The sequence below is a fragment of the Mesoplodon mirus genome (genome assembly GCF_964341445.2).
Source record: "Mesoplodon mirus genome assembly, chromosome: 14".
In the NCBI taxonomy this organism is placed as follows: Eukaryota; Metazoa; Chordata; class Mammalia; order Artiodactyla; family Ziphiidae; genus Mesoplodon; species Mesoplodon mirus.
In genome coordinates this window covers 9,393,558-9,419,308 of record NC_138990.1, presented here as the reverse complement: position 1 = coordinate 9,419,308, position 25,751 = coordinate 9,393,558, and the positions used below count along the sequence as shown (strand labels likewise).

Here is a 25,751-nt window from a genome sequence, read left to right as displayed (position 1 = left end):
CCTCGATGTCTCCGTCTGGAAACTGCCACTGTCTTACTTAGGTGTGTATCCTTCCTCTTCCTCTCTTCCCCATCTCTCCTATGTGGGCACCGGGCAGGCGTTCACCCCCACCATGCCGCGAAAACCGTTCTTGTCTGGGTCGCCAGCGACCTCCGTGTCGCTCTATCCAGAGGTCAGTTGTCCAGATCCTCGACTTATTTAGTCCATCAACCACACCCAACCCACTGGCTTACCGTCTCCTCCCCGAAGCTCTTCCTTCAGTGGGCTTCCTGCTCTTCGGATTTTCCCTGCTACCTTGCTGGCCACTTCTCTTTTCTGGCTTCTCTTCTTTCCCTGGACTTCACAAGGATGGACCATTTCTAGACCCATTCTCTCCTGTTTGCACTTAGTCCCTTGGAGATCTCATCTAGTCCTATGGCTTTAAATAACATCGAAATGATGACAACACCCTCTTTTTCATCTGGGGCCCAGATCTCTCCTAGACTCCAGACTCATGCATCCGCCTATCCACTCGATCTCCCTACTTGGCTGTCTGCTTGACATTTCAACTCAGCAGGACCAGCACCAAACTTCTGACCTTCCCTCGAATCCTGCTCCACCCCATCTTCTCCATCTGGGTTGATGGTAACTTCATCCTTTTAATTAACTGATTCGTCAGCAAATCCTGTTGGCTCTTGCTTCCAGAATACAGGCAGAATCTCATCTCTGATCACTTCTCATCAAGTCTGTCACTACTGCTCTGTTCTCTCACTTGGGTCATTTCAGTAACTTCCTAACTGACCTTCTTTCATCTGCCCTCATCTCTCAGTAGTCTGTTCATCACAGCTGCCAGAGTGATCCTGTCAACACATTAACTCAGCTCCTTTCACTTCTCGTTAAAAACCAGCACCAGCTTCCATCCTACTCAGCATAAAAGCCTCCACCCTTCCAGGAGCTCGGGGGCCCTGTGCGGCCAGGCTTTGTTGACCTCTCTGACCTTTGCCTCCTGCCTGCCTCTTGAGCTGTCCAGCTGCAGTCATGCTGGCCTCTTTCCTGCTCCTCCAACACATTGAGAGCCTTTCTGCCCCAGGGTCTTTGCACTTGCTGTTACCTCCTCTTGGAGGGATTGCTCTTCTCCCAGATAGTCCTGTACTTTGACCTCTTACCTCCTTCATGGCAAGGCTTAAATGACCTACTGGACATTCAGGGACTTCCCTGGTCACCCTATTTAAGACAACATCCCTCCTCCACCAGTACTTCCTGTTCCCCTTCTGCTTCTGTGTTCTCCTCAGCAGTTACCATTAACATACCGGAGGCAGAGACCATACTTCATTCACTGCTGTATTCCTAGTGCCTCATGCCTGGAGCCGTGCCTGGTGCTTGGTGGGCACAGCATTGATAGGTGGGAAAGAAATGAGTGTTGAACAAATGCAGCGGAACCATCCATGTGCAACGCTTGGATGGTGCCTGGCACACAGCGAACAGTCAATATCAGCCAGCTGCTTTCAGCATCATTACTGTCAGTGCATGGCTAGATGCCAGAACATGAGTACTGTTTTTAAAAAACCTGAGCAGACACTTCCCTGCTGGCACAGTGGTTAAGACTCCACGCTCTCAATGCAGGGGGCCTGGGTTCAATCCCTGGTCAGGGAACTAGATCCCACATGTGTGCCACAACTAAGAGTTTGCATGCCACAACTAAGGAGCCATTGAGCCGAAACTAAGGAGCCTGCGACCTGCAACTAAGACCTGGTGCAGCCAAATAAATAAGTATTTAAAAAAATCATCAACCAAGAAATGTTCTTAGAAAAATATTATATATAAAAAAAACCTGAGCAGTTTTCAGTGAAAAGATCACACAATAACCCTATTTCTAGACTCATACTGGTTGAAAAGACAACAATAAAATAAATAGGAAACTGAGAATGGATACATGTAATTGAACAGACTTTGTTCCTGAAGAGAAGTGTAGGGGTTTTGAGGTAGGATGGGACATTAGGGACATTAAGTGTGTTGGGTGAAAACAAAGCAAAGCCAAACCAAAATGAAACACCCCCTCACCACTCCCCACAAACCCCACGCTATGATCCTGCAGTATGGGTTTGGTTTTTCTTGGAATATATTTGTTTACTATCATGGTCTCCTGATAGATGACAATGAATCAGGTGCCCATGTGTTTAATAATAATATTTCAACTATTTGCCATGTCTCCAGTTGGAAACTGTAGAAGTCCTTTGGAAGATTGTGTGGAACTTGTGTAACCAGATGTATAGGTCAGTGGTCTCCAATCATATCATCATCCAGGACCCCTGTGATCACCAACTCTTCCCACTAAAATGAACAAATTAAAACAAACTAAACCTATGCTTGGAAGCCCACCTCTAGCAAACCAGTTGCATTTAAAGGTAATTATTCTGTTACCCATTTAAAATTAACCAAAGCTATAACTGTCAACCTCAGCTTTTGATTACTGTCTAACCAGTGTTTTTCTACCAGCTTGATCTAATTTTAACCAACACTGAGACATTTGATTGCTTAATTAGACTTTGGCAACCATTTTTTCAGTAGACTACAGTTTCCATGTGGCTTTTTGAAGTAGTATTTAAATAACCCTGGGGACTCTCATTACTCCCTAAGAGGATGCCTGAGGACTGGCTGGAGACCCTGTACACCATTCATCTCTTAATACTAATTCAACCGTTAGCAGGTTTTCAACATTATTTAAAAAATATATTCTTTCTCTCATTTGTTCAGTCATTTAACTTTTACTTGTCTAACTTGTCTATTACCATTACTTATGATGGGGGTTATTATCTGACTTTCACCACCTGAGTTCCATCCCTGGTTGGGGAACCAAGATCCCCCAAGCCATGTAGCACGGCAAAAATAAATAAATAAATAAATAAAAATAAATCTCAGTGGGGTGGCCGAGACAGAAGCAGAATTGGGCATAATTAGTGCATTCTTGAAAAGCTGGGTGTGTGAGCAGAGCTATAATTTGAATACTTTAAAAAACAAGGTCACAGGCTGGAGGCTAATGAGATAAGCTCCGTCTGGTGTGCATGGTGTTTTGAGAAAATTGAGGTCTCATTTCCCAATTGGAAGATTTTATTTAATATCAGGATTTCTAATTTCTTTGGAAAAGTCCCTTCTGGGGCACCAGGCCTGTTCCCCTGTGGCCAGCACTAATGAGGCTGCTTAGCGAATGTCCTTTGTGGAGAGTTGTGGGCTTGTTGGCCCCTGACCTCCCCCTGCTGTTATGTCACCCCAGCCCACGTGTTTCCCTGCCTCTGCTCTCCTCTGAGTTTTCCCATGGTGTTTTTGTGAAGGTGACAGGGGGACAGGTTGAGAAGAGCAGGCTGAAGAGAGTAGGGCCCCTGCTTCAGCCAGCTCCACCCTCATCGGTCTTATATTTTGAGATTCTGTGTAATATTTCATTTCAGACCAGGTTGCTGCTGCTGAAACAATGACACAGAAGTGCAAATATAGTTGACCCTCATTATTTGTAGATTTCATGTTTGTGAATTTGCCAACTTGCTAAAATTGTTAACCCCAAGCTTGTGGTGCTTTCACTTTCACGTGCGGATGTGCCCAGAACTGCGAAAAAGTTGAGAGGCTGGATGCACAGGCACCCAGCGGAGGTTGAATAAGTCAGTGCTCTGGTTTGTCTTTTCACCCCTCGAACTAGAAACAAGTAAACAAGTGTACTTTTTGTAGTTTACTTAGTGCCACGTTTTTTTTTTTTTTGCATTTTTATGCTTCTTGGAGGTGATTTCACTGTTTAAAATGAATGAAGTGCTGTCTAGTGTTCCTAAGCACAGGAGGGCAGTGATGTGCCTTAGGGAGAAAATACATGAGTTAGATGAGCTTCATGCAGGCATGAGTTACGGTGTTGTTGGCTATGAGTTCAATGTTCACGAGTCAACAAAATATACTAAAGAAGGTGCTTTTCAACAGAAGCACACATAAAACATAAAACAAGGTTATGTATTGCTCTGTTGACTAAAACGTTGTGACCAGAGGCTTGTAGGAACCTAACCCTGTGTTTCCCCTAGGAGCAGTGGTTCAGTATCCGGTAATTCAGTGTTCACAGTGACTTTATAGAACATAACTATGATCCATAATGAGAGCTGACAGTAAGCTGAAACCTCACAATCCAGGAAAACATGCTACTTAAAAGGCTGCTGAAATGAAGCCTTTGTAAAGAGAATGAATTCCAAATATTCTTTCCTATAAAACATGGATTTTCACATTTCTGGGTTGCTTGATGTGGGGCTCGCCCCATGTGTATATCTGACCTTTACGCTTGAACTTCTTGAGGGCTTCCCTGTGCACTTCTCTGTACAGTAGCTCTTAATAAACAGATGTTTCATAAATGCCTGCTATTGAGACTGAGAGACACTCAGGGCCAAAGGGCAAAGTGGCTTGGCCTCAGGATGTAACCAGTGCTCAGCCTATAAAACTGTTGGGTGAGATCGTGGAACCATCTGGTTCTCTGCTGCTGAACCAGAAGGCTTTTGTAAGAGAGAAATGCAGGACAATGCATGTCCTAAAGGGACAGGGGTAAACTGTGCAATCAGGGGCTTCTTAGGACTGTGGAGTCAACCTTGGCTGCACATTGGAGTCACCAAGGAAGCTTTAAAAATGTCACCTCTTATCTCACCTCCAGAGATCCCATTGTGATTGATCTGGGATGAGACCCAGATATCGGACTTCTAGAAGCTTTGTAGGTGATTCCAAATGTGCAGCCAGAGTTGAGAGACTCTGCCTTTGGGGTTGTTGAATTTGAGATCTGAAGAAGTAGAAACCACCAGGTGTGCCTGGGAGGTAACAGTGGGCTCCTCAGGTGTCCCTTACCTGTACCAGGTGCGTCCTTGTAGTCCCTTGAGAACCCCCTCTTTAACTCCTGTCCAGTTGCTAGAGCAGGCATGGGGCAAACTCAGAGCTGGTGATTGTATTGCTTTCTCATCTTTAATCAACATTTTGATGAGAAAAGGGAAGGGATGCTGAAATTCAGTCTGCTTTGAGGACTCCTGCCCCTGGTAGGTGAATCTGCCTGGACTCAAAAGTCTTAGCTCTATTTTGATCATTTTTCTCCTGCAGGGTGACTTGTCTCTCTAGTTTACCTCTCAGGTTCCTGTCCCTCCATATCATGCCTTGATGTTGTCTCTTTTCCTTTTAGCAAAATGAGTTGAATTCCTTCTTGTGGACCATAAAGCGAGACCCGCTGTCTTACTTCTTTGGCACGATCCATGTCCCATACACCCGGGTTTGGGACTTCATCCCGGACAACTCCAAGGAGGCTTTTCAGCAGAGCAGCATCGTGTACTTTGAGCTGGACCTCACAGACCCTTACACTATCTCGGCCCTCACCAGCTGTCAGATGCTGCCACGAGGTGAGAACCTCCAGGACGTGCTCCCCAGGGACATTTACTGCCGCCTTAAGCTCCACCTTGAGTACGTCAAGCTCATGATGCCCTCGTGGATGACACCTGACCAGCATGGTAAGGGTCTCTATGCAGACTGCCTGTTCAATGCCATCGCGGACAACTGGAAGCGGAAGAGGCCCGTCTGGGTGATGCTCATGGTCAACTCCCTGACCGAAGTGGACATCAAGTCCTGTGGGGTGCCTGTCTTAGACCTGTACCTTGCCCAGGAGGCCGAGTGGCTGAGGAAACAGACGGGGGCAGTGGAGAAGGTGGAAGAGCAATGCCATCCGTTGAGTGGGCTGAACTTCTCACAGGTAAGACCCTCTTTGTGTGTAGGACTTGGTGGCAGTTGATTGTGTGGCTGAACCTATTGAATTACAAGACTACAGGAAATAGACCAGAAGCACAGTTGACCTAATAATTGTCTTTGCTCAAGAAATTTATTCTACGGATGAAAAAATAAGCCTGTCAGTCACTTTTGTCACTTATCTGTGTATTATCAAGAAAGAAAACTTGTTTTTTCTTGTTATCCCAGCAAGTATTGCATGCTTTTGATACTCATTTTAATTCAGGTCGTTGTTTAGGAAAGTGAAGGCCAGACTGGCTGTCCCGGGGAGTGGCCTGGGTCACAAATGATACCGGCCATGGCTGTTTCAGGTAACATCAGTCCCTTTGAGATCATTGCTGTCTCTCTTCAGGACACTCACCCCAGGACATTTCTTTCTAAGGCAGAGTTATGGTCTTGTACCCATCGTTTAGAGATCCTACCCCAGGGCATTAGAATTTAGGTTGATTTTCAAGAAGTTCTTCACTTCTCATAAGACAAGAAATACTTTATTAAAGTGTCATTATTTCGGTGAAGTTTCTTGTTGCTGTTGATGTTTTAAAGTGCCTTAGATACCTCTAGGGGCCAGTGGGAATTTTGCAATATGAAATAAGTATTCTTGTTTTGCAGATAGTCTCAGTGATTGGCTTGGGTTGTTGGTGCGCAGAATAAAATCCAGTCATCCAGGCCTTAGAGGATCTTGAAATACTGAAATTGGATTGTTATTTAAAGGTTTAAGAACATTCAACAGCATAAAAATGCCATTCCTGAATTGATAATGAAATTTTTAGGGAATTTACCTTGCTAAAATTCTATAATATTAATAAATACTCAGATGCTAAAATATAGTATTTGTTTGGCATGTTGAGATTTATAGATAAAATAGGGGACTGCTAATTTTGTTGGTCTCCTAGGGGAGTTTTTCTTGCATTGTTTCGGAAACCTGCAAAGCCAATATTCTAACTTTTTCAATGTCTGCATTTAATACAAATGTTTTGAAAAAGAAAGGTGCTTTGATTTAAAGGCTCATTGATTTTGACCTTACAGGTTTGAAATTTGTGAGCATTTTTAACTGAGCCAAAGCCTTCTTTCATACTTCCAGTTGCTGGGAGACAAAGCCTTGGAAGTAAAATATTAGCTTGAGCAAGATATCTTTGCATGCATGTGTGTATCATCTCTTAAGGTGATATGTTTACGAAATGTTTTAAGCACTGTAGTTATAGTATAGTTATACACTAGGGTGTCATGTTGATTTCATGACATTCTTAAGGATCATATAGGTATTTAGTATTTACAAACTAAATTTCTTATAAAACCTTTTTTTTAATTGAAGTATAGTTGATTTACAATGTGTTAATTTCTGCTGTGCAGCAAAGTGACTCAGGTATACATATACACATAGTTTTTTATTCTTTTCCATTATGGTTTATCCCAGGACATTGAAAATAGTTCCCTGTGCTATACAGTAGGCCCTTGTTGTCCGTCCATTCTGTATGTAATTGTTTGCATCTACTAACCCCAAACTCCCAGTCCATCCCTCCCCTACTCACCTCACAACCTAAGTGTCAGCTCAGTGCATTTTAGCATATGCATATACCCACTACCAGATCAAGACGTTGAACATTTCCATCACCCCAGAAAGTTAGTGTAAAGTTTTCATCGCAGCATAACTCTATAGAAAATTGCACCTGATGAATTTTCACAAACACAGGCCATGTGCCCCATACCCAGGGCAGGAAACACAACAGCTCCAGCTCCCCAGAAGCCCTTCAGTCCTACCCCCATCCCCACCCCAAGGATCGGCACTGTCCTGAAAATCTTTGAGCATAACTTAGTTTGACATTTCTAGAACGTCACATAAATGCAGTCATCCAGATGCTTCTTTGGTGCTTGGCTTCTTTTGCTCAGCATTACCTTTGTGATTCACTCATGTTGCTGTGTATAGTTGTCCATGGACCATTCTCATTGCTGTGTAGAATTGTAGTATTCCATCCAAGTTTTGGGGTGGTGGTTGATGGAGTCTCCCTTCTCGGTAAGCAAGATCATTTGTACTCATTTGGATAAAAGACGAAACCTAACTAATTCCCTAGGGCCCCTGTCTTCTGCTCATTTGAGGGGTGGTTGGTTCCTTCCTCCTTGTTCTGTAGCAATCCTTTCTGTAGTTCTTCTTCCTTTTTTTTTTTTTTTTCTGTCCACATGCCAAGTCAGGGCCCGTCTCTGGGGACTCCAAATGGTTATGGCTGCCCCTTCTGGTGGAACTGGACTGGGTCATCTTCTCTCCATTGATTTAGATGGTCTTTGTTTTTAGCATATCACCATTACACACACACACACACACACTCTCTCTCTCTCTCTCTCTCTGTTTCTGGACTTTCCATTTTGTTTCATTTTTCTGTTTGCCTATTTCTGTGTCAATATGACATTCATTCACTTTATGCTATATTAAAAAATGTATAATGACGTTGCTTTCCTTTATGATTCTTAAAACCATTTTGATTGAGATTTTGTTAATTTCTAGATCAATTTGGGAAGAACTAGACTTTTCCTCACATTAAGTTCTGTAATCCAGGAGCATGTTATCCTTTCCATTCAGTTTAGTCCTCTTTTTTAGTTTGTAGTGTTCTTGATCTAGATTTTGCTCAATTCATAAGTTTATTCACTGCTTTTAATATAAACTTTGTTGGTGTAAAGACTCTTTTCTCATATTTTCCAGCTGGTTACTAATTTTTATGTATTAATTTAGCCACTTAATTGAACTCTTGTATGCTAACAATGGTAGCTGATTCTCTTGTCTTCTTAGTGTTCAGACATGTCATTGACAAATAACTATTTTGTGTCCATCTTTTCACAGTTTGTCTCATTTCTTTTTCTTGCCCTAATGTGTTGGCTAGGATGCCTAAAACAGCATTAAATAGTAGTGGGAAGATCAGGCATCCTTCCTTTCCCTAACTTGAATGAGAAAGACTTTGATAGTTCACCATTAAACATGGTGCTGCTAGTTGATTAGTATTTATGATGTGAATGAAACATACTTGAATTTCTGTTTTGCTGGGACTTTTATCAGAAACAGTTGTTGAGTTTCATCAAGATCTTTTTTCTTGCTTCTGTTGTGATCTGTCGTGATGTTTTATTAAAAAATTGAGATATAATTGACATATAATATCAAACTAGTTTCAGATGTACAACATAATGATTTGATATTTGCATGTATTGAGAAATGACCACCACAATAAGTCTAGTTAACATCCATGACCATCCATAGTTACTAATTTTTTTTTCTTGTGATGGGAACTTTTAAGATTTACTCTCTTAGCAACTTTCAGTGATGTCTTAATCTTATGACTTTCTTTGTTTGACCTCTATCTGTAGATTTCTCAGTATTAAGCCATCCCTGCCCAGCTGGTCCTAAACTTCGAGGACCAGGGTGTAAGCTCATCAAGCGTTACCCTACTAGCCACCCATTCCTATATTCATTTAGTCAACACACCCATTGAATTCCTATTGAGTTTGGTGCTACATAAAAAGATAAGGTGTAATCTGGTTGTTGCTCCCTAGAACCTGAAGTCTTTTTTTTTTGTTTTTGGCTGCGCCATGCCACATGTGGGATCTTAGTTCACTCACTGGGGATCGTACCCCCTGCAGTGGAAGCGTGGAGTCTTAACCACTGGACTGCCAGGGAACTCCTGAACCTGAAGTCTTTATAATACAGCTAACTAGCTTCTCAAGGACAGGACTCATCACTGTTTTCCTAGGACTTAGTGCAGTGTCGGCACATAGTAGATGCTCAGTAAGCTTTTATGGGGGTAAGGGATTGAAGGAGTCTGTAACTCTGCCTGGAAAGGGAACAGAAAATCTCTCTCTGTTCTAGATCCCTCATGATTCCATTATTTTTCTCCCTTCTCTCTTCCCCTTCGCCTCTTCCCTACTATCTGAGAACTAATTGTTCCCCGTGGTTATTTTGATTTGGCATCAGGGAAAGAATGCCTACTTCCTGTCCATGGATTTCATCTTGCCATCTCAGGGCAGACACCACCCTTAGCCTGCAGGTTGGAGTCAAGTTATGACTCCTGATTTTTTTCATCCAAAGTTCATGCCTGCTTGATACTTCTGGCAGCATTGCCGTTCCCTATGTGAAGAAAGCACATGAGCTCAGCCATGGGTCTCACCTCACTTCCCTCCCCTTCTGCATAGGTGGGTTCCCATTAAAGATTTCGGGTTCCTTAGAGAAGTGATCTTTCTAAATCCCATTTCCACGGTCATGCACCACCAGGCATCCAGACATGGTGCACTGTCTGGCTTCCTCTGAGGAGCTGACTGGAACGACTGTCCGACCACAGGATTCTCCTGCCTGCTTCTCCAGCGAGGGACTGGATGTCAGGGTGGGGTGGGGTGGGAATTTGAGACAGCCCCAGTCCCCTTGGCATTGGGGTCTGTCCTTGGGACCCTGTCATACTTGGGTTTGCGGTCTGAGTCTTGGGATCTGAGAGCTAATATGAATGCAGCCAACAGGTCTGGGGTTGCCCTCTGCTTTCCACGTATAAGGACTCATCTCCGGACTTCCAGTCTCCTAAGAGGCAGTTAGTTGGATGTATAAGTCCTGTGCAAACACAACAGTGCTCTTGCTGTCAGCAAAGAATCATTCCTTTGTTATTGTTTACTTTTGCCAATAGATGGCACTAACATATTTCATATTTGCCCTGTCAGCTGTCACTCTTCTACTGTACGGTCCAGCAGTAGGTGTCCCTACCAACTCCTGCCCTCTTTACCCCAGGACCCTAATAACTCACTCTTTTGGCTGAAAAACAACCCCCTTTTTTTCCCCACACAGCGAAGCCTTAAACAGTGGTTTCATCCAGGGGACATACTTGCAGGTCTTATGAAAAAGTCCTTTTCCTGAGTCACAGTTTTGGGGTGTTGGGGAAGATGGGGATCTTTCTTCTTTGGAGCAAGTTCTCTTTAGGTGGGTCAGTCACTTAATAGAAGAAACAACTGGTTCTAGGGTGGAGCACTGGAAAGGTCCAGGGCAGGGTGGAGTTGGAGAGGCAGCCCCTGCCCCCAGGAGATTGTGGTCTGGCTGGCGAGGCAGTGTGAATTCCTAGAAGGATACCCCATCTCTCAGTCCTTGGCTATTGTTGGTGAAGGTCGGAGGAGTGGGAGGTTGGGAGGTGCTGGCCAGACTACGAAAACTTCCTGAGGAAGGAGGGTCAGATCCTTTGAGAAGGAGGTGGACCTGCCAGGCCCAGGGGAGGCTGACTGCAGGAATACCGCACGGTGCCTTGTTTTGTACTTTGCAGGGCTCTCTGCATCTTCTCCCATCAGTGTGTTGGATTTTAAGAACAACCCTGTGAGGCTGGCAAGTCTCTGTTCCCAGAGGCCATGGCAAAAGTGAGGGCTGGTCAGCGAGCAGAAGCCGTGGGGGACAGTTTCCTGTTGGAATGACCCTGGTGGATGGCCTGGGGTCTCAGTGAGACTGTGCAGGGCTGGCCTGGCCCCCTGGTCTCCCGTTTTCTAATCTATTTCTGCCTCTGAGTGCTGCCACCTGCCCAGATTTACAGTCAGATTTGCTGAGGGAGTTCCTGCTGCTCCTCAGTCATAAATTCCAATAAAAGCAAGCGATCATATCTTTGAGATTGACCACATTTTCCATAACTGAGATGGAATGTGCTTGAAGATGGAGATCTTGATACAAATGAAATTATTTACAAAACAGAAACAGACTCACAGACATAGAAAACAAATTTACAGTTCCCAAAGGGGGAAGGAGGGAGGGGATAAATTGGGGTCTTGGGATAAGCAGATATACATTACTGTATATAAAATAAACAACAAGGACCTACTGTATAGCACAGGGAACTATATTCAATATCTTGTAATAATCTATAATGGAAAAGAATCTAAAGAAGAATATATAGATATGTATGTGTAACTAAATCACTTCGCTGTATGCCTAAAACTAACACAACATTGTAAATCAATTATACTTTAATTAAAAAAGATAGAGATCTTGACATTTTACCTTTCCTTGATAGGTTTGGTTTAAAATAAAGACCTGGAAAAAAATACGTGAAATCTCTGAAAGGGAACTGCTTCCTAAAATATGGGCAGATTTGCTTGTGAACAAGAACATCGTCTCGAGAATTCTCTGATGTTCCAGTGGTTAGGACTCTGCGCTTTCCCTGCCGAGGGCCTGGGTTCAGTCCCTGGTTGGGGAAGCCAAAAAAAAAAAAAAAGAAAAAGAAAAAAGAACATCCTTCCTAGCCTAGTGAAGGAGGCATGTGAGCTCAGTGTAGGCACCCACTGTCCCCTCTGCTGGGAACCCTCCCCATGCTGTCCCTCTGGCCGACGGCTGATTCGGCTTATGTCCTCTATGAAGGCCTCCTAAGTCCAGAGATGACCCTCTGCTGTCCTCTCAGTGTCCCCGTGGCAGCCTCTGCAGGAGACCTGAAGAGTGCCTCTCCCAAAGGTGCAGGCTCCTTCAAAGCTGGGCTATGGTCTCTTGGTCCTTGTACCCCAGCTCCTAACCTGGTGTCTGGCACGTGGGAGGTGCTCACTAGTGGTTGTTGGCTAATGTGTCAGCCAGGTAGGACGTGTGAAAGTCTGATTTCAGTGGGCAGAGCTTGGAAAGAGCAACGGGAAACCAGTGAACTTGTGGATACCTTGGCTAAACTGGGATACAACATGAGTGTGTGCTGATTACTTACAAAAGTGGATTACAGCGTTTATGACCGCTGTGTAGCTATAGACCGACATCTTAAAATTCACATTAAATCCAGTCTTTTTGCTTGTACTGCATTCTTTTGCTTTTTAACAGTCTTTCCCAACATTGCCATATACTATTTTTGTGTTCTTATACAGAGTGGGGCAAAGTGTTGCAGTTACTGTAAATGCCCCAGGAGCTGTGACATCTCGTCCTTGAATTAACCTGTCCCTGCTTTCACCTAGAGCATCAACCCAGGCACTGTAGGTGGGCACAGTCTTCAGAAATTGAAGGCCTGGGCTGGGCCACTAGCTCCCCCAGCGGGGTCTTCCACAGCATGTCTTCACCTTGGCCATCCCCTTAATTTCTTATTTTTTGACCAGAACTGGAAAATTGAATGAACTGTGTCCCTGTGGCTGGCTGTGATGTTCAGACGCCGCAGACTCAGCTCTGTGTTTCCACCTGGGCACAGGCCGGCTCGGGAGTCATCTTTCCTTTCACTGCTAGTCTTTATTTGGACACATTTCTTAAGCACTCAGCATGGGCTGGGCGCGCTGTTTCTCATTTTGGGGATTCAAAGACAAAGCAGTTGTTGATCCTGCCTTCCCCTGGCTCTGGGCGGCCCCTCTAAAGTCTAAAGCAAACTTAAAAAAGATAGGTCTTTTTGTACACATGCATGGATCCCACATGTGCTGCTGGGGTTCTGACCTCAGCTGGATCTGACCCTGCTTGGCTGCCTTTGGGGTCATAAGAGAAGCACTTCAAGGGATGCTGCAGCCGCATTTTGGCCCCATGTCCCTGCGAGCTCCTTTGAAACCCCAGCAGCCAGCTCTTGGTGGATCAGCTCCGTAGACGCGCTAGACTTTAGGAATAACACCCAGCGTGTCTCTTTAGGAGGGGGAGGAGAGCTGTCTGTCTCTCCTCCAAAGAATCCACCTGCCCAGCAGGATTAGTTGAGGCAGAGTCTGCCTGGCTTGGTGGAAAGGGGGAAGGGGAAGAGGAAGTATCCGGTGCGACTGGGGCAGCTGTTACCTGGGACGCTGCAAGGAGCCAGGTGAGGACTCTGCAGGTGGAGGAGCAGGGGGGCTGTCCCGGACCCTGGAGGTGGATGTTGTATCATGTCACACCATGGGCATTACAGCATCTCTGTTTTCCTCTCTCCCTCCTGATGCTTCTGTGACATCCTCCCTCCCCACACTCTTCCTTGAGGCCCTTCCCTTTTTCTTTTTTTCTTTTTTTTTTGCGGTACGCGGGCCTCTCACTGTTGTGGCCTCTCCCGTGGCGGAGCACAGGCTCCGGACGCGCAGGCTCAGCGGCCATGGCTCACGGGCCCAGCCGCTCCACGGCATGTGGGATCCTCCCGGACCGGGGCACGAACCCGTGTCCCCTGCACCGGCAGGCGGACTCTCAACCACTGCGCCACCAGGGAAGCCCCTGTTCCTGTTTTGTAAATAAGTTCACTTGTATCATTTTCTTTAGATTCCACATATAAGCAATATTATGTGATATTTGTCTTTCTCTGTCTGACTTCCTTCACTTAGTATGCTAATCTCCAGGTCCACCCATGTTGCTGCAAATGGCATTATTTCATTCTTTTTAATGGCTGAGTAATATTCCATTGTATATATGTACCACATCTTCTTTATCCGTTCATCTGTCGATGGACACTTAGGTTGCTTCCATGTCCTGGCTATTGTAAACAGTGCTGCAATGAACATAGGGGTGCGTCTACTTTCTTGTTCTTTTAAGGACACCAGTCACATTGAATTAGAGCCCACCCTAGTGACCTCATTTTAACTTACCTCTTTAAAGACCCTTCTCCAAATACAGTCACATTCTGAGGTACTGGGGGTTAGGGCTTCAGCATGAATTCTGGGGGGACACGATTCAGCCCATAATAAGGACCCAGGGTAAAGTTGCAGAGTTTGGGCGGTGGGGGGCAGATTTTGGCATCATTTCAAAGGTGTCTCATTGTAGGGATCCACCTCATGGTGAAAACCTGTGTGTGCCATGGGGAGAGGCGAGGGGGGTTCCAGCAGCGCCGAGTACACTGTAGGCCCTTGCAGTGTGGCTGATTCTCTTGTAGCAAAGCGGTTTTTGAGGCTGTCACTAAAGGATGTTGTCACAGAACTTTAGGTGGCAGAAGTTATGGAATAAAATGGCAAGTTTAACTGGATGTTAATATTTATGGTATTAGAGGGCTTAGGGTGGAGCCAAAATGGAAGGAGATGTAAGAACTGCCACTGGTTAATTTAAAATGACCGACTAGAAAAGAGTGTCATCTAAGAACTTCCCTGGCGGTCCAGTGGTTAAGACTCTGTGCTTCTAATGCAGGGGGTGCGGGTTTGATCCCTGGTAGGGGAACTAAGATCCCACATGCTGCATGGTGCGGGGTAAGGGGGGCGGAGAAAAAAAGCGTGTCATCTAGCTAGCTGATTTTTCTCATTTTGTGTTATAATTGATTTTAAATGGTATCTTTAACCTTTTTGCAGGGGTACTGTGTATCAAATTGACCCAGCAATCCAACTTCTATGAATTTATCCCATGAAATGATTGAGCAAGTGACAGATGTATGCTGGTTGTTATTAATTGCAGTGTGATTGATGCAAACTATGGGCCCAGCCACTGGGAACTGGTTAAATTATGGTCTCTCCAGGTTGTTGAATCCCATATGGTTATTAAAGGTGCTTATGTAGATCATGGATCACAGGGGCTGGGAAGGCAACAGGCATGCATGAAACTGACCTGTGTTGGGAGTGGGGAGTGACATGAATTGTGGCATTTGTGGGGTGAATATGCCAAGTGAAGAGGACAGCGGCTGCTTGGTCCTAGTCGATTGCTGGCCATGTAGAAATGTGCACCCAGTGTGACCAGACCTTCCCATTTTTTAAATTCATAATTTGGAAGTATATTATATAATTTATTCTTTTTTCCCATTTTAGTGAGATATAATTGATATACATCACCTTATAAATTTAAGGTACAGTATAATGACAGATTGTGAAATGATTACCACGATAAGTTTAGTTAACATCCATCATCTCCTATAGATAACAAAAAAAAAAGGACAAAGCAAAAAATGTTTGTTTCCCTTGTGATGAGAACTCTTAGGATTGACTCTCTTACAGACTTTCATCTATAGCACACAGAAATCACTGCAGTCATCATGTTGCCTGTTACATCTCTAAGTACTTATTTATCTTATAACTGGAAGTTTGTTCTTTTTGACCACCTTCTTCCAATTTCCAGACTTTTCTATTTTTTTTAAAAAGAGAAGTCAGAAGTCTGGGTTTTTCTGGGAAATGCCCTGGTTTTTAAATGTTGGTAAGTACCTAAAAAAAAGCGAACCCATTGTGTAGTACTAATAAGATTTAGCTGTGAGCTGGATCGGTCATTAGGACACCCATTTCCTATTTCTGATGCAGAATGTTCTCAAAGTGTGTGCTGGACCGGCAGCATCAGCATCACCTTGGAATTGTTAGGAATGCACAATTTGGGGCCACACTCCAGACTTCCTGAACTAGAAACTGTGGGCTGGGACTTGGCAATGTTTGGTCTAACCAGTCCTTCCAGGTGATTCGATGCACACTCAAGCTTGAGAACCATTGGTCTCTATTCTTGGTCACCATTCTGGTCCCTGTCCTTGTATTGCCTCTGGGAGTTACCTCAGGTTGCCAAAGACTCCTTTTTCTCCTCAATTAAGAGCATCTGTTGCCGTATCCCCACTGGGCAGTTGTTCTTTTGCTGCCTTGTAGTGGCTCTTTTTTTTTTTTTTTTTTTGCGGTACGCGGGCCTCTCACTGTTGTGGCCTCTCCCATTGTAGAGCACAGGCTCCGGACGCGCAGGCTCAGCGGCCATGGCTCACGGGCCCAGCCGCTCCGCGGCATGTGGGATCTTCCTGGACCGGGGCACGAACCCACGTCCCCTGCATCGGCAGGCGGACCCTCAACCACTGCGCCACCAGGGAAGCCCCAGGAGGTTATATTCTTTGACTGAAATTTAGCTCGTTGCTCTGATTGAGATTGAGTAACTTTTAAAGAAAATTCATATTTATGGTCATGGTCAGAACAAGTATGATTCCCATCGAGTGAAGTCAATAATGGCCCAAATGGACCTACAGCCTCTCTTTCTTCTAGAATAAATTTCCTAAGGGCTATCCAGTTAGAGCCTTGGAGAAGAAAAATACATCAAGGTAACCCAGAAGTACCGGATGTAGGTACTTGACCATAAACCCAACACTTGTATTAATTTTAAAAATCTGCCTGGGATTTGTGACCATGATAGAAAAACACTGATTTATGCAAAAGTCCAAGAAATTAAGAAAACACTGTAAATAATCATGTGGGTCAGGTCTGGCATCTCGAGATAGCTGTCTACTTCTGATGTTGTCTTCTTGTCCTGCTGTGGGTATAGTTTTCTCCTCTGTTTGAACATTGTTTTAAGGTGATTTTGAGGTCAGCAGTCCTCTCAATAGACCAGTCCAGTGCAGGGGCCCTTCCTAAGTGGGAAATATGAATCCAAGAGTCAATTCCCTTCAGTTTCACTTCACATGAGCTAGTTAAGAGTACCCGATAAGGGTCCTTCCATCTAGGTTGGAGATGGTTCTTTAAATGATGCCTTTTCCTGTATGCATCATCTTCTGGTTGCAGCTCATGGGGCACCTGGTCTTCATCCAAGGATAGAATACTGAGATAAGCTTCAGAAACAGACTTGGAATGTCCTTTTAATAATTCATTTAAACGTAACAGTAATGTAATATAACCACAAGGAACTCTCTGGGAAGTGAGTATAGGCAGTAAATACAGACCTCAGTGAACAAAACTAGCATTTAACATTCACTGAAACATCTTTTTCTCTCTAAAATTACCCAAATTTCTACCACATACAGCCAAATTAAGACTAATTTGTTTGCAAAATAAGACTGGTTAATGGATCACATAGACTCTTTTAAATTGGCTGGGCTGGAGCTTTTCATAAGGAACCTCAGACTGAGTTTTTAAAAGGCCTCCCAAGACCAGGAAAGCCACACCAAGGTCTTGCCACAGATTCTGCCTGTGATATCTATAGATTTGGGTGAATTCCTGTGTTCCTGAGGTCCCCAGAATATCTTGAGATTCCTGCACCTGTCAGGAGGTGACCTTTCTTATTCATCTGATAAGGCTGCTGGGAACATAAGTTTCCCAATTTCTGGAGGGATCAGGTAGAGAGAAAAGATAAATGTTTCAATTCTGCTTACAAAGGTATAATTTACCATGTGGCTGTAAGTCATAATTAGCTTGAGGGGAAAGGTTTCCTTATATCTGGAAAACACAGATTAAAAGTAAGTAATAGGGCTTCCCTGGTGGCGCAGTGGTTGAGAGTCCGCCTGCCGATGCAGGGGACGCGGGTTCGTGCCCTGCTCCGGGAAGATCCCACATGCCGCGGAGCGGCTGGGCCCGTGAGCCATGGCCGCTGAGCCTGTGCGTCCGGAGCCTGTGCTCTGCAACGGGAGAGGCCACAACAGTGAGAGGCCCGCGTACCGCAAAAAAAAAAAAAAAAAAAAAAAAGTCAGTAATATTTCAGACAAAAACTAAAAATTATGATGATATTCACCAGTTCACTCATTCCTATGTAACTAATCTTTTTTGCTAACAGTTTTATGAAGCCGTCAGGCTTTCCATTAGGATTCTTTAATTTCTTACCCAGTTCAGTGGTATGATCCAAAATTTATCAGAAGTCTGTTCTTGTCAAAAAGTTCTTTCTATGAATCTTCTTGAAGATGAAGGATTTTTTGCAAAAGCACCAAAGTAAAACCATAACTGTCTATAAATGAGAAAATTCTTTGAAAGGCATAGTTTAAACACCTGATTATAATGCAGTTGGCAAGGAAACTTGGCTACTGCTGTGACATACAGCGTTTTTTCCTTTTCTCAGTCTCAGGAATTGGAGATGGTCTGATAAGATAAGAATTCCTGTGCACAGGGAAAGAAATACAATTTTTTTCCTAGAAGGACTTGTTCCCTTAGGGTCAGAATTCTGAACAGATGTTTTGTCAAGCTAGCTTTCTCTAAGTTAACTGCGTATGCAAGAAAAGAGCCCCATTTGGGCCATTTTCATTGTGATATTTCCTTTAATACCCAGTGAAATAACTAACTTGTAAGTATAAGTTTCACTAAGTACATACACCTGGCTGGAGTGTTAGCTGGAGGCTGATTTCTGATGCCCCTTGTTTAGGAATGACTTTAGGCCTGCCCACCTAGTCACCCAGTCCAGACTGCCCAGTGTCTTTCAACTGAGCAAATTCCAGTGTCTTTCAACTGGGCTCCCCCAGTATCTTTCAGCTGGGGGGAGGCCACCTTTTTTCCCAGTGTCTTTCAACTGGTGGGCTAGGTACCTGTTATATATCACCAAATAGAGCTCAGGATCATCAACCAATTATCAGGAGATCCAAGAACCAGGAGAGGCTTACTTAAGTTCGTTTGGACCTGCTGAGGAGGTGGATGGGCACAAAGGACCCTGCTGGTACCAATGCTCTGGATCCTTATAGAGTTCAGGTGAAGGAGAGAAGTCTGCTCTGGGTCCCTTTGTGGTGGTTAAATCTGTTGACTGAAATAAAAACACTTGTGAGATATGTGTTTCACTTTTATTTGGGGAGTTACTGAGGACTATAGCCCAGGAGGCAGCCTCTCAGATAACTCTGAGGAACTGCTTCTAAGAGGTAAGTGGGGCAGTCAGTCTATATGTGATTAGACGAAGGGGGTATGTGCGACCAGGCACACATCTTGGTAAGAAGGTTGATGCTAGTCACAAGGAACAGATGTTTCTGTTAATGATTTTAGCGCTTTTCTAAGTATGGGAAGATGCTAGAATCCAGGTTCATAAAACATTTCTCTTAAAAATATCTGTCTGAAGGCCTGTTCTGCCAGTTTTCCCAGAGCACAGGGTACCTCATTTCTGATCTCCACCTGGAACTCCTTTCAGGGTGTGTTGAAGGTCAGTGACTGCAGTGGCAAGTGACTCAATCCTTGTAGAGCCAGATGGCGAGCGACATTCTTTATGGCAGAAGCAAATACAGTGTGTAGCCATTTTGTGAGCTGCTTACCACTTATGCCTATTTAGGCCCAGTAACCAGTCCAGATGTGGTTAAGTGTGTGAAGTTAGCTTTATTGTGCTTTTCATTTCATTCTTCATAGCTTATTCCTCCTGGGGCTTGTCTGTCTTGTTGGTCTTGTCTATCTTGTTTTCCTTTAAACAATTTAAAGGAAAATTACCTTTCAGGGCAGTAGAAATGAAAAGAATGGACAGTCCTGAAGCGCTTAGCAGAGGTCGTAACTTTCACTGGGCCTTGGAGATGGAGAGATTGGTGTTAATTCTTATCATTACCCCAGCATGGTGTGGGATTTGGGGGAAGGAGGTGTGCTAGTCTGCTTGGGCTGCCATCACAGGCTACTACAGACTGTGTGGTTTAAACAACAGAAATTGATTTCCTCACAGTTCTGGAGGCTCACAATACAAAATCAAAGTGCTGGCTGGGTTGGTTTCTGATGAAGCCTCTCTCCTCAGTTTGCAGATGGCTCCCTTCTTGCTGTGTCCTCACATGGCCTTTTCTCTGCACAGAGAGAGGGAGCTCACCAGTCCCATTGGATCAGGGCCCCACCCAAATGACCTCATTTAACCTTTCTTTTTTTTTTTTTTAAAGACCACATATATATATATATTTAAAATTTTTATTTATTTATTTATTTAGTTTTGGCTGTGTTGGGTCTTCCTTGATGCGCGCGGGCTTTCTCTAGTTGCGGCGAGCGGGGGCTACTCTTTGTTGCGGTGCGTGGGCTTCTTATTGCAGTGGCTTCTCTTGTTGTGGAGCACGGGCTCTAGGCACGCGGGCTTCAGTAGTTGTGGCACGTGGGCTCAGTAGTTGTGGCTCGCGGGCTCTAGAGCGCAGGCTCAGTAGTTGTGGCTCACAAGCTTAGCTGCTCCGCGGCATGTGGGATCTTCCCGGACCAGGGATCGAACCTGTGTCCCCTGCATTGGCAGGCAGATTCTTATCCACTGTGCCACCAGGGAAGCCCAACCTCATTTAACCTTAATTACCATCTCCAAATACAGTCATAGTGAGGGTTAGAGCTTCAGCCTGTGAATTGGGGTTGGGGGGCACAGTTCAGTTCACATCCATAACAGGAGACGGATGTGCTCAGTCAGCCATGAAGTCAGGGCAGGATGTGGGCTGGGTGGAAGGGGAGGGTGGTCGGGGAACCTGACCAAGGGAGGAGAGGGCTGGGAGGGTATGCAGGAAGGCGGTGGCAGGGATTGCAGAAGAAGAGGCCCAGTCTGCCTGGTGCGTTCTTCCAGGTTCCCTCCCTGTCCTCTCCTGGTATTCAGGAATTGTCGTCATTTACAAAACGACACTTCTTCAGGTCGGAACATCCCTGAAAATCAGTTTCTCTGGTCCTTATGCTTGAATCCTTTGTCTGAGAAGAACTCAGGTCCAAGTTTTGAGAAGCACCTTTCTCCCCCTGAAAAGCAGACCTCATGTTCAGAGATGTGTGTGGAAGCTTTAGCTCCCAAGTCTGGCACCATCTATTAACATGACACAAAAGGAGCTTGCCATGAGGGGTCGGTCTAGACTCTTCCAAGGGCATAGTCCCCTTTCAGGTAAAGAAGGAGACGCGATTTTTTTTTTTTTTTCTTTTTTGGTACGCGGGCCTCTCACTGTTGTGGCCTCTCCCGCTGCGGAGCACAGGCTCCGGACGCGCAGGCTCAGCGGCCATGGCTCACGGGCCCAGCCGCTCCGCGGCATGTGGGATCCTCCCGGACCGGGGCACGAACCCGCGTCCCCTGCATCGGAAGGCGGACTCTCAACCACTGCGCCACCAGGAAAGCCCGAGAAGCGATTTTTAAGAGTGGCTGGGAAAGGGGGAAATAAATGAGCTTGAGGGGAGCGTCCTGACTGCCTGGATACCCAGGTGAGGTGGGAGAGGCAAGGACCAGAAATCCTCAAGGTGTCTTGAAAAATTATGCGGGCGGAATGTTCTGAGGATGAGAGAGATCTTCCCCTTTGCTCCCCAACTATACTTCCAGGGACCGAATGGCTCTCAAAAGTGGACTAAGAAAGAAAGAAGACGCAACACCCCAACGCCCCAGAAGGTGAGGGCTGCGCCGGAACAGCTGCCAGGGGCTTTGTTTGAGAGCTGGGCGGCTGGGGGCGGGGTGAGCTGGGGCTGACGGGAGCCGCATAATGGGCGGTGCCTTTCATATTCAGAGCAGCCCTTTGATCGGAGGGCGATGAAAGTGCTGGAAAGTGGAGAGGCTCGATTGGGGGGGGGGGCTTTATCTTCGACAAAAAAGGCATCTGCCGGACCCCAGCCCCCTCGCCCGCCCCTTCAGCCTGTGGGCTCCCGCAACAATGCCCCAACTGGGACCTGGGTCTCCCCACAGCTGAAGAAGCCTCGGGAAGGAGAAAGAAGTCTGCTGCACGTGTTGGACAGGGAGCTTAATGGATTCTTTGCACAAGCCCAGAAAGAAAGGGAGAGAGAAGAGGGGATGTGGGGAGGCAAGGGGAGAGTGGAAAGGGAGACATGGCGGGGAGAGCGGGGAGGAAGGGTGGCATCTGAACACGGACTTAAACTGTCAGGTCATAAGCTTGTTACTTCTTCCAGTGAGCACAGCTTCTCAGAAGACAGTGCAGATGGGGTGAGTACGTGTCATTGGACGGAAGCGGAAGAGTATTCAACTGACAGGACATGGTTTTGGGTGGACCGATCATTTTTTTCCTAAAAGACAGTATAATAAAAGACAAACACTAAAGTGAAAGCAGAAATCTGTCTATCGAGCTGTGCTTTCGAAGGGGAAAAGTAAGTCCCTTTAAGTCTTTGCCCTGTTAGAAACTTCATGCTAATTGGAGTTTTATCATAATTGCAATAATTTCCACTAGTTCTTCCTTTCTTGCTGTCTCTTACCCCTCATACAATCTCAACCAATGCAGATGCAGAGACTTGAAACAAAACAATTGCTTTTTGGCCTGGAGATGAGTATTTTCTGCTTGTGGATGATTTTTTTTTTTTTTTTTTTTTTTTGCGGTGTGCGGGCCTCTCACTGTTGCGGCCTCTCCCGTTGCGGAGCACAGGCTCCGGATGCGCAGGCTCAGCGGCCATGGCTCACGGGCCCAGCCGCTCCGAGGCATGTGGGATCCTCCTGGACCGGGGCACGAACCCGTGTCCCCTGCATCGGCAGGCGGACTCCCAACCACTGCACCACCAGGGAAGCCCCGTGGATGATTTTTTGAGTCTATTCTGTGTGGTAGACGTACTCTTTGGGTGTAAATCTCGTGGTTCACCCAGTGCTATACCATTGAGTCAGATGTCCACCCAGGTGTAACTGGCATGGCCTGGGGAGGGAGGGGACAGGCAGAATCACATCCTATGTAGGGCTGTGTCTTCAGGGGCTGTGGTTTGGGTAGAGGGTTGGGGGAGGAGGGAGCACAGTGATTTGGCACTTCTGGAACACCTAGCAGGAGAAAAGAGTCTGAAATAAGAGGATGGTTTTGTGGAGCTTTTCCCCCAGTGGTGGAAATGGACCTGACACAGTGATCTGGGTGAGGGCCATTAATTAACAGACAGGGAAGGCTCCATGGAGCCTCATGGCCTGTGCTGAGGGGGGAGAAACAAGGGAGGCCGAGAGGACAGAAAGTGAGACCAGGGCGTCTGCTTCCCTCGCTTGCTGGGATGGAGCAATGCAAGGACTCATAAGTAGATGACCGTCTGAGGTCATCACATCCAATCTCCCGCCCTGCTGGGGGCAAGAATCCTCTCTATGTGGTCATTCCAATTTTTTTTTACGGCTTCATTCATTTTATTTTTCTCATATAAAACTATGTGGTGGCTACAACTGGAGCCTGAGCCCTCTGCACGGAAACTCTGGTGTGGGCCTTTACAAGATGGTCAGTGAATTCCTGATAAGGAGAGTTGGTGAGCACTGTCTCTTACCAGAGATCAGGAGTGAGATAACTGTAGCTCTTGGAAATGGCACCAAAAATGGCCTTGGCAAAGTTGCCCAGGGTGGCAGTGCAGCCCCTGGCAGAGGTGTAGCAGTCGTCAATTCCAGCCATCATCAGTAGCACCTTGGGCACAGGGGCTGAGATGATGCCACTGACCCTGGGGGCAGGGATGAGGTGCACCAGCACACAGCCACAGCGGCCAGTCACCTTGCAAGTTACAGTATGGGGCTTGCTGATCTTGTTCCCCCAGTAGCCTCGCCACACGGCCATGATGGAGAGCTTGGCCAGAATCATGGCCCCATGGATGGCAGCGGCTATCTGCTTAGAGCTCTTGACACCCAAACCGACATGTCCGTTGTAATCCCCAATGGTGACAAATGCCTTGAACCTGGTCTGCTGTCCAGCACACGTCTGCTTTTGCACAGGCATAATCTTGAAAACCTCCTGCTTGAGGGATGTTCCTAGGAAAAAGTCAGTGATCTCAGATTCCTTGATGGGCAGAGGGAAGAGATAGCTCTCCTCCAGGGACTTGATCTTCAGGTCCTTAACCAGGTGGCCCAGTTTGGTGATGGGGAGCCACTCCTAGTCCTCAGCCTTGCCTCCATGTGCTCTGCGGCCCCGACCCTGGCTGTGACCCTGACCCCGGACGCTGCTGCCAAAGCTTCCGCGGAAGTCACCAGGGCCTCCCATTCCAGGGACCCCAGGGGCCTCTGGGCCCTCCCACAGCACTGGCGTCATACGCCATTTGGTGTTTTTACGAAGAAGAAGGGTTATTCCAATTTTTTTTAAAACATCTTTATTGGAGTATAATTGCTTTACAGTGGGATGTTAGTTTCTGCTTTATAACAAAGTGAATCAGATATACATATACATATATCTCCATATCTTCTCCCTCTTGGGTCATTCCAATTTTGATTGAACAGTCCCAGTGTCAGGGAGAGCTCTGTTACAGTTCCCCAGGGAACATCCTTGTGCACTAATGAAACAAGAGGGAGAGGGGCAGGGCACAACCTTTAAAAGAGTGACATAGCCATAGGACATGATGAAAACTAGTGAGAACCAACTGGGTCCAAGATGGCGGAAGATTCGACTTCCAGTGGACCTTGAGTCTCATTATATGCTCATTGTAATACATTAGCATATGCTAAATGACACACCCACAGGAGCCATGACAGTTTTGAGGCCCAGCATAAAAGGCTAAAAAGTGGGCCGTGGCCCAATTCCTGGAAATCCCTACCCCTTCCCCCAGATAGTTGGAATAATCCTCCCACTCATTAGCCTATGAAATTACCCAGCCCATAAAAACTAACCACCCCATATTTCGAGGCCTCTTGCTTCTTGCCTTTCTATGACCCACACTCTGTCTTTGGAGTGTGTTTCTTCCAAGGCCTCTCGCCTTCTGAGATAGTGCACACTCTGTCTGTGGAGGGTATTTCTCTCTACATAAGTCTGATTCTTACCTCTCACTTCGTCTTCAAATTTTTTCACGATGAAGAAAGAACCTTAAATTCGTTGGCAACACTAGCCTATTTATTACACACTTGTGCTTGTATTTCTATAGGAGTGATTCCTAGAAGTGGGACACGTACGTTTTCTCTTTTCATGGCTGCTAACAAGTTATGCATGTGTGGAAACACACACTGTATTGATACATACAAAAATGAGTACATGGCAATCATGGCGAGACAGGGAGCTCAAAAAGAAGGAAGGACTTTCTAATAGTTAAAAATGTCTCACAACAGAGCAGAGCCCCTGACTTGGGGTAACAGGTGTTCAAAAAGTAGAGCTTGGCACACTCTGGAGACCACTGGGAACCTCTCCAAGGAGGCAAGTCCCCCACTGGTGGCTTCTGTGAGTCCTTCTAAATACAATACATTTTCTAGGTGAGGCTTGGAGAACAACAGAGGTTTTACAGGACCCATTCAGAAGCACGCTGAGCCCATCTCCTTGCAGAGGCTTCCACTGGGCTCTGCTTGTCCTCTGCTGTGGACACAGGCCTATCTACTGTATCCCCAGCTGGGATGCCCTGGATTCTGCTGGGACCCTCCCCTGGTGCCCTCAAGAGATAAATGAGTTTTTCCCAACAGGTCAGAAGTCTTCCTATGAGCCCAAGGGGGACACCCTGAAGATAGCAAGAATGGCTGGCGGCAAAGCTTTAGGCAAAGCTGCTGTCTTGCATGGTTGAGGACAGAAATCTTTACAGGTTTCAAGGGAAGTAGCCTGGTTTGCTCTAAGGTCTTGGAGGCTCTTGGCGTCACCTTTTTTTTTTTTTTAATGTGGAGGACCAAACTATAGTTCTGGGGTGAGGAAGTGACTGTGATGGTTTCTCTCTGGGGTCTTCACCTG

The 25,751-nt window shown here is 45.8% G+C and overlaps 1 protein-coding gene and 1 pseudogene across 19 annotated transcripts in view; one reads left to right on the top strand and one right to left on the bottom strand.

Moving 5' to 3' along the window:
- TRABD2A (TraB domain containing 2A) overlaps window positions 1-25,751 on the top strand; it is a 55,147-nt gene that overhangs the window by 4,349 nt on the left and 25,047 nt on the right. For all 18 annotated transcript variants that reach the window (XR_014295893.1, XR_014295894.1, XM_082642457.1 and 15 more), the window contains one exon: window positions 5,162-5,722. Coding sequence is in view for 16 of the 18 variants with exons in the window: in XM_082642457.1 (XP_082498583.1) it covers window positions 5,162-5,722 (561 nt within the window). In the remaining 2 variants the exon portion in view is untranslated. The remainder of the gene's footprint in view (window positions 1-5,161; window positions 5,723-25,751) is intronic.
- LOC309815876 (small ribosomal subunit protein uS5-like) lies at window positions 23,280-24,150 on the bottom strand (annotated as a pseudogene). The gene has a single exon. The product of its transcript is annotated as a small ribosomal subunit protein uS5-like (transcript).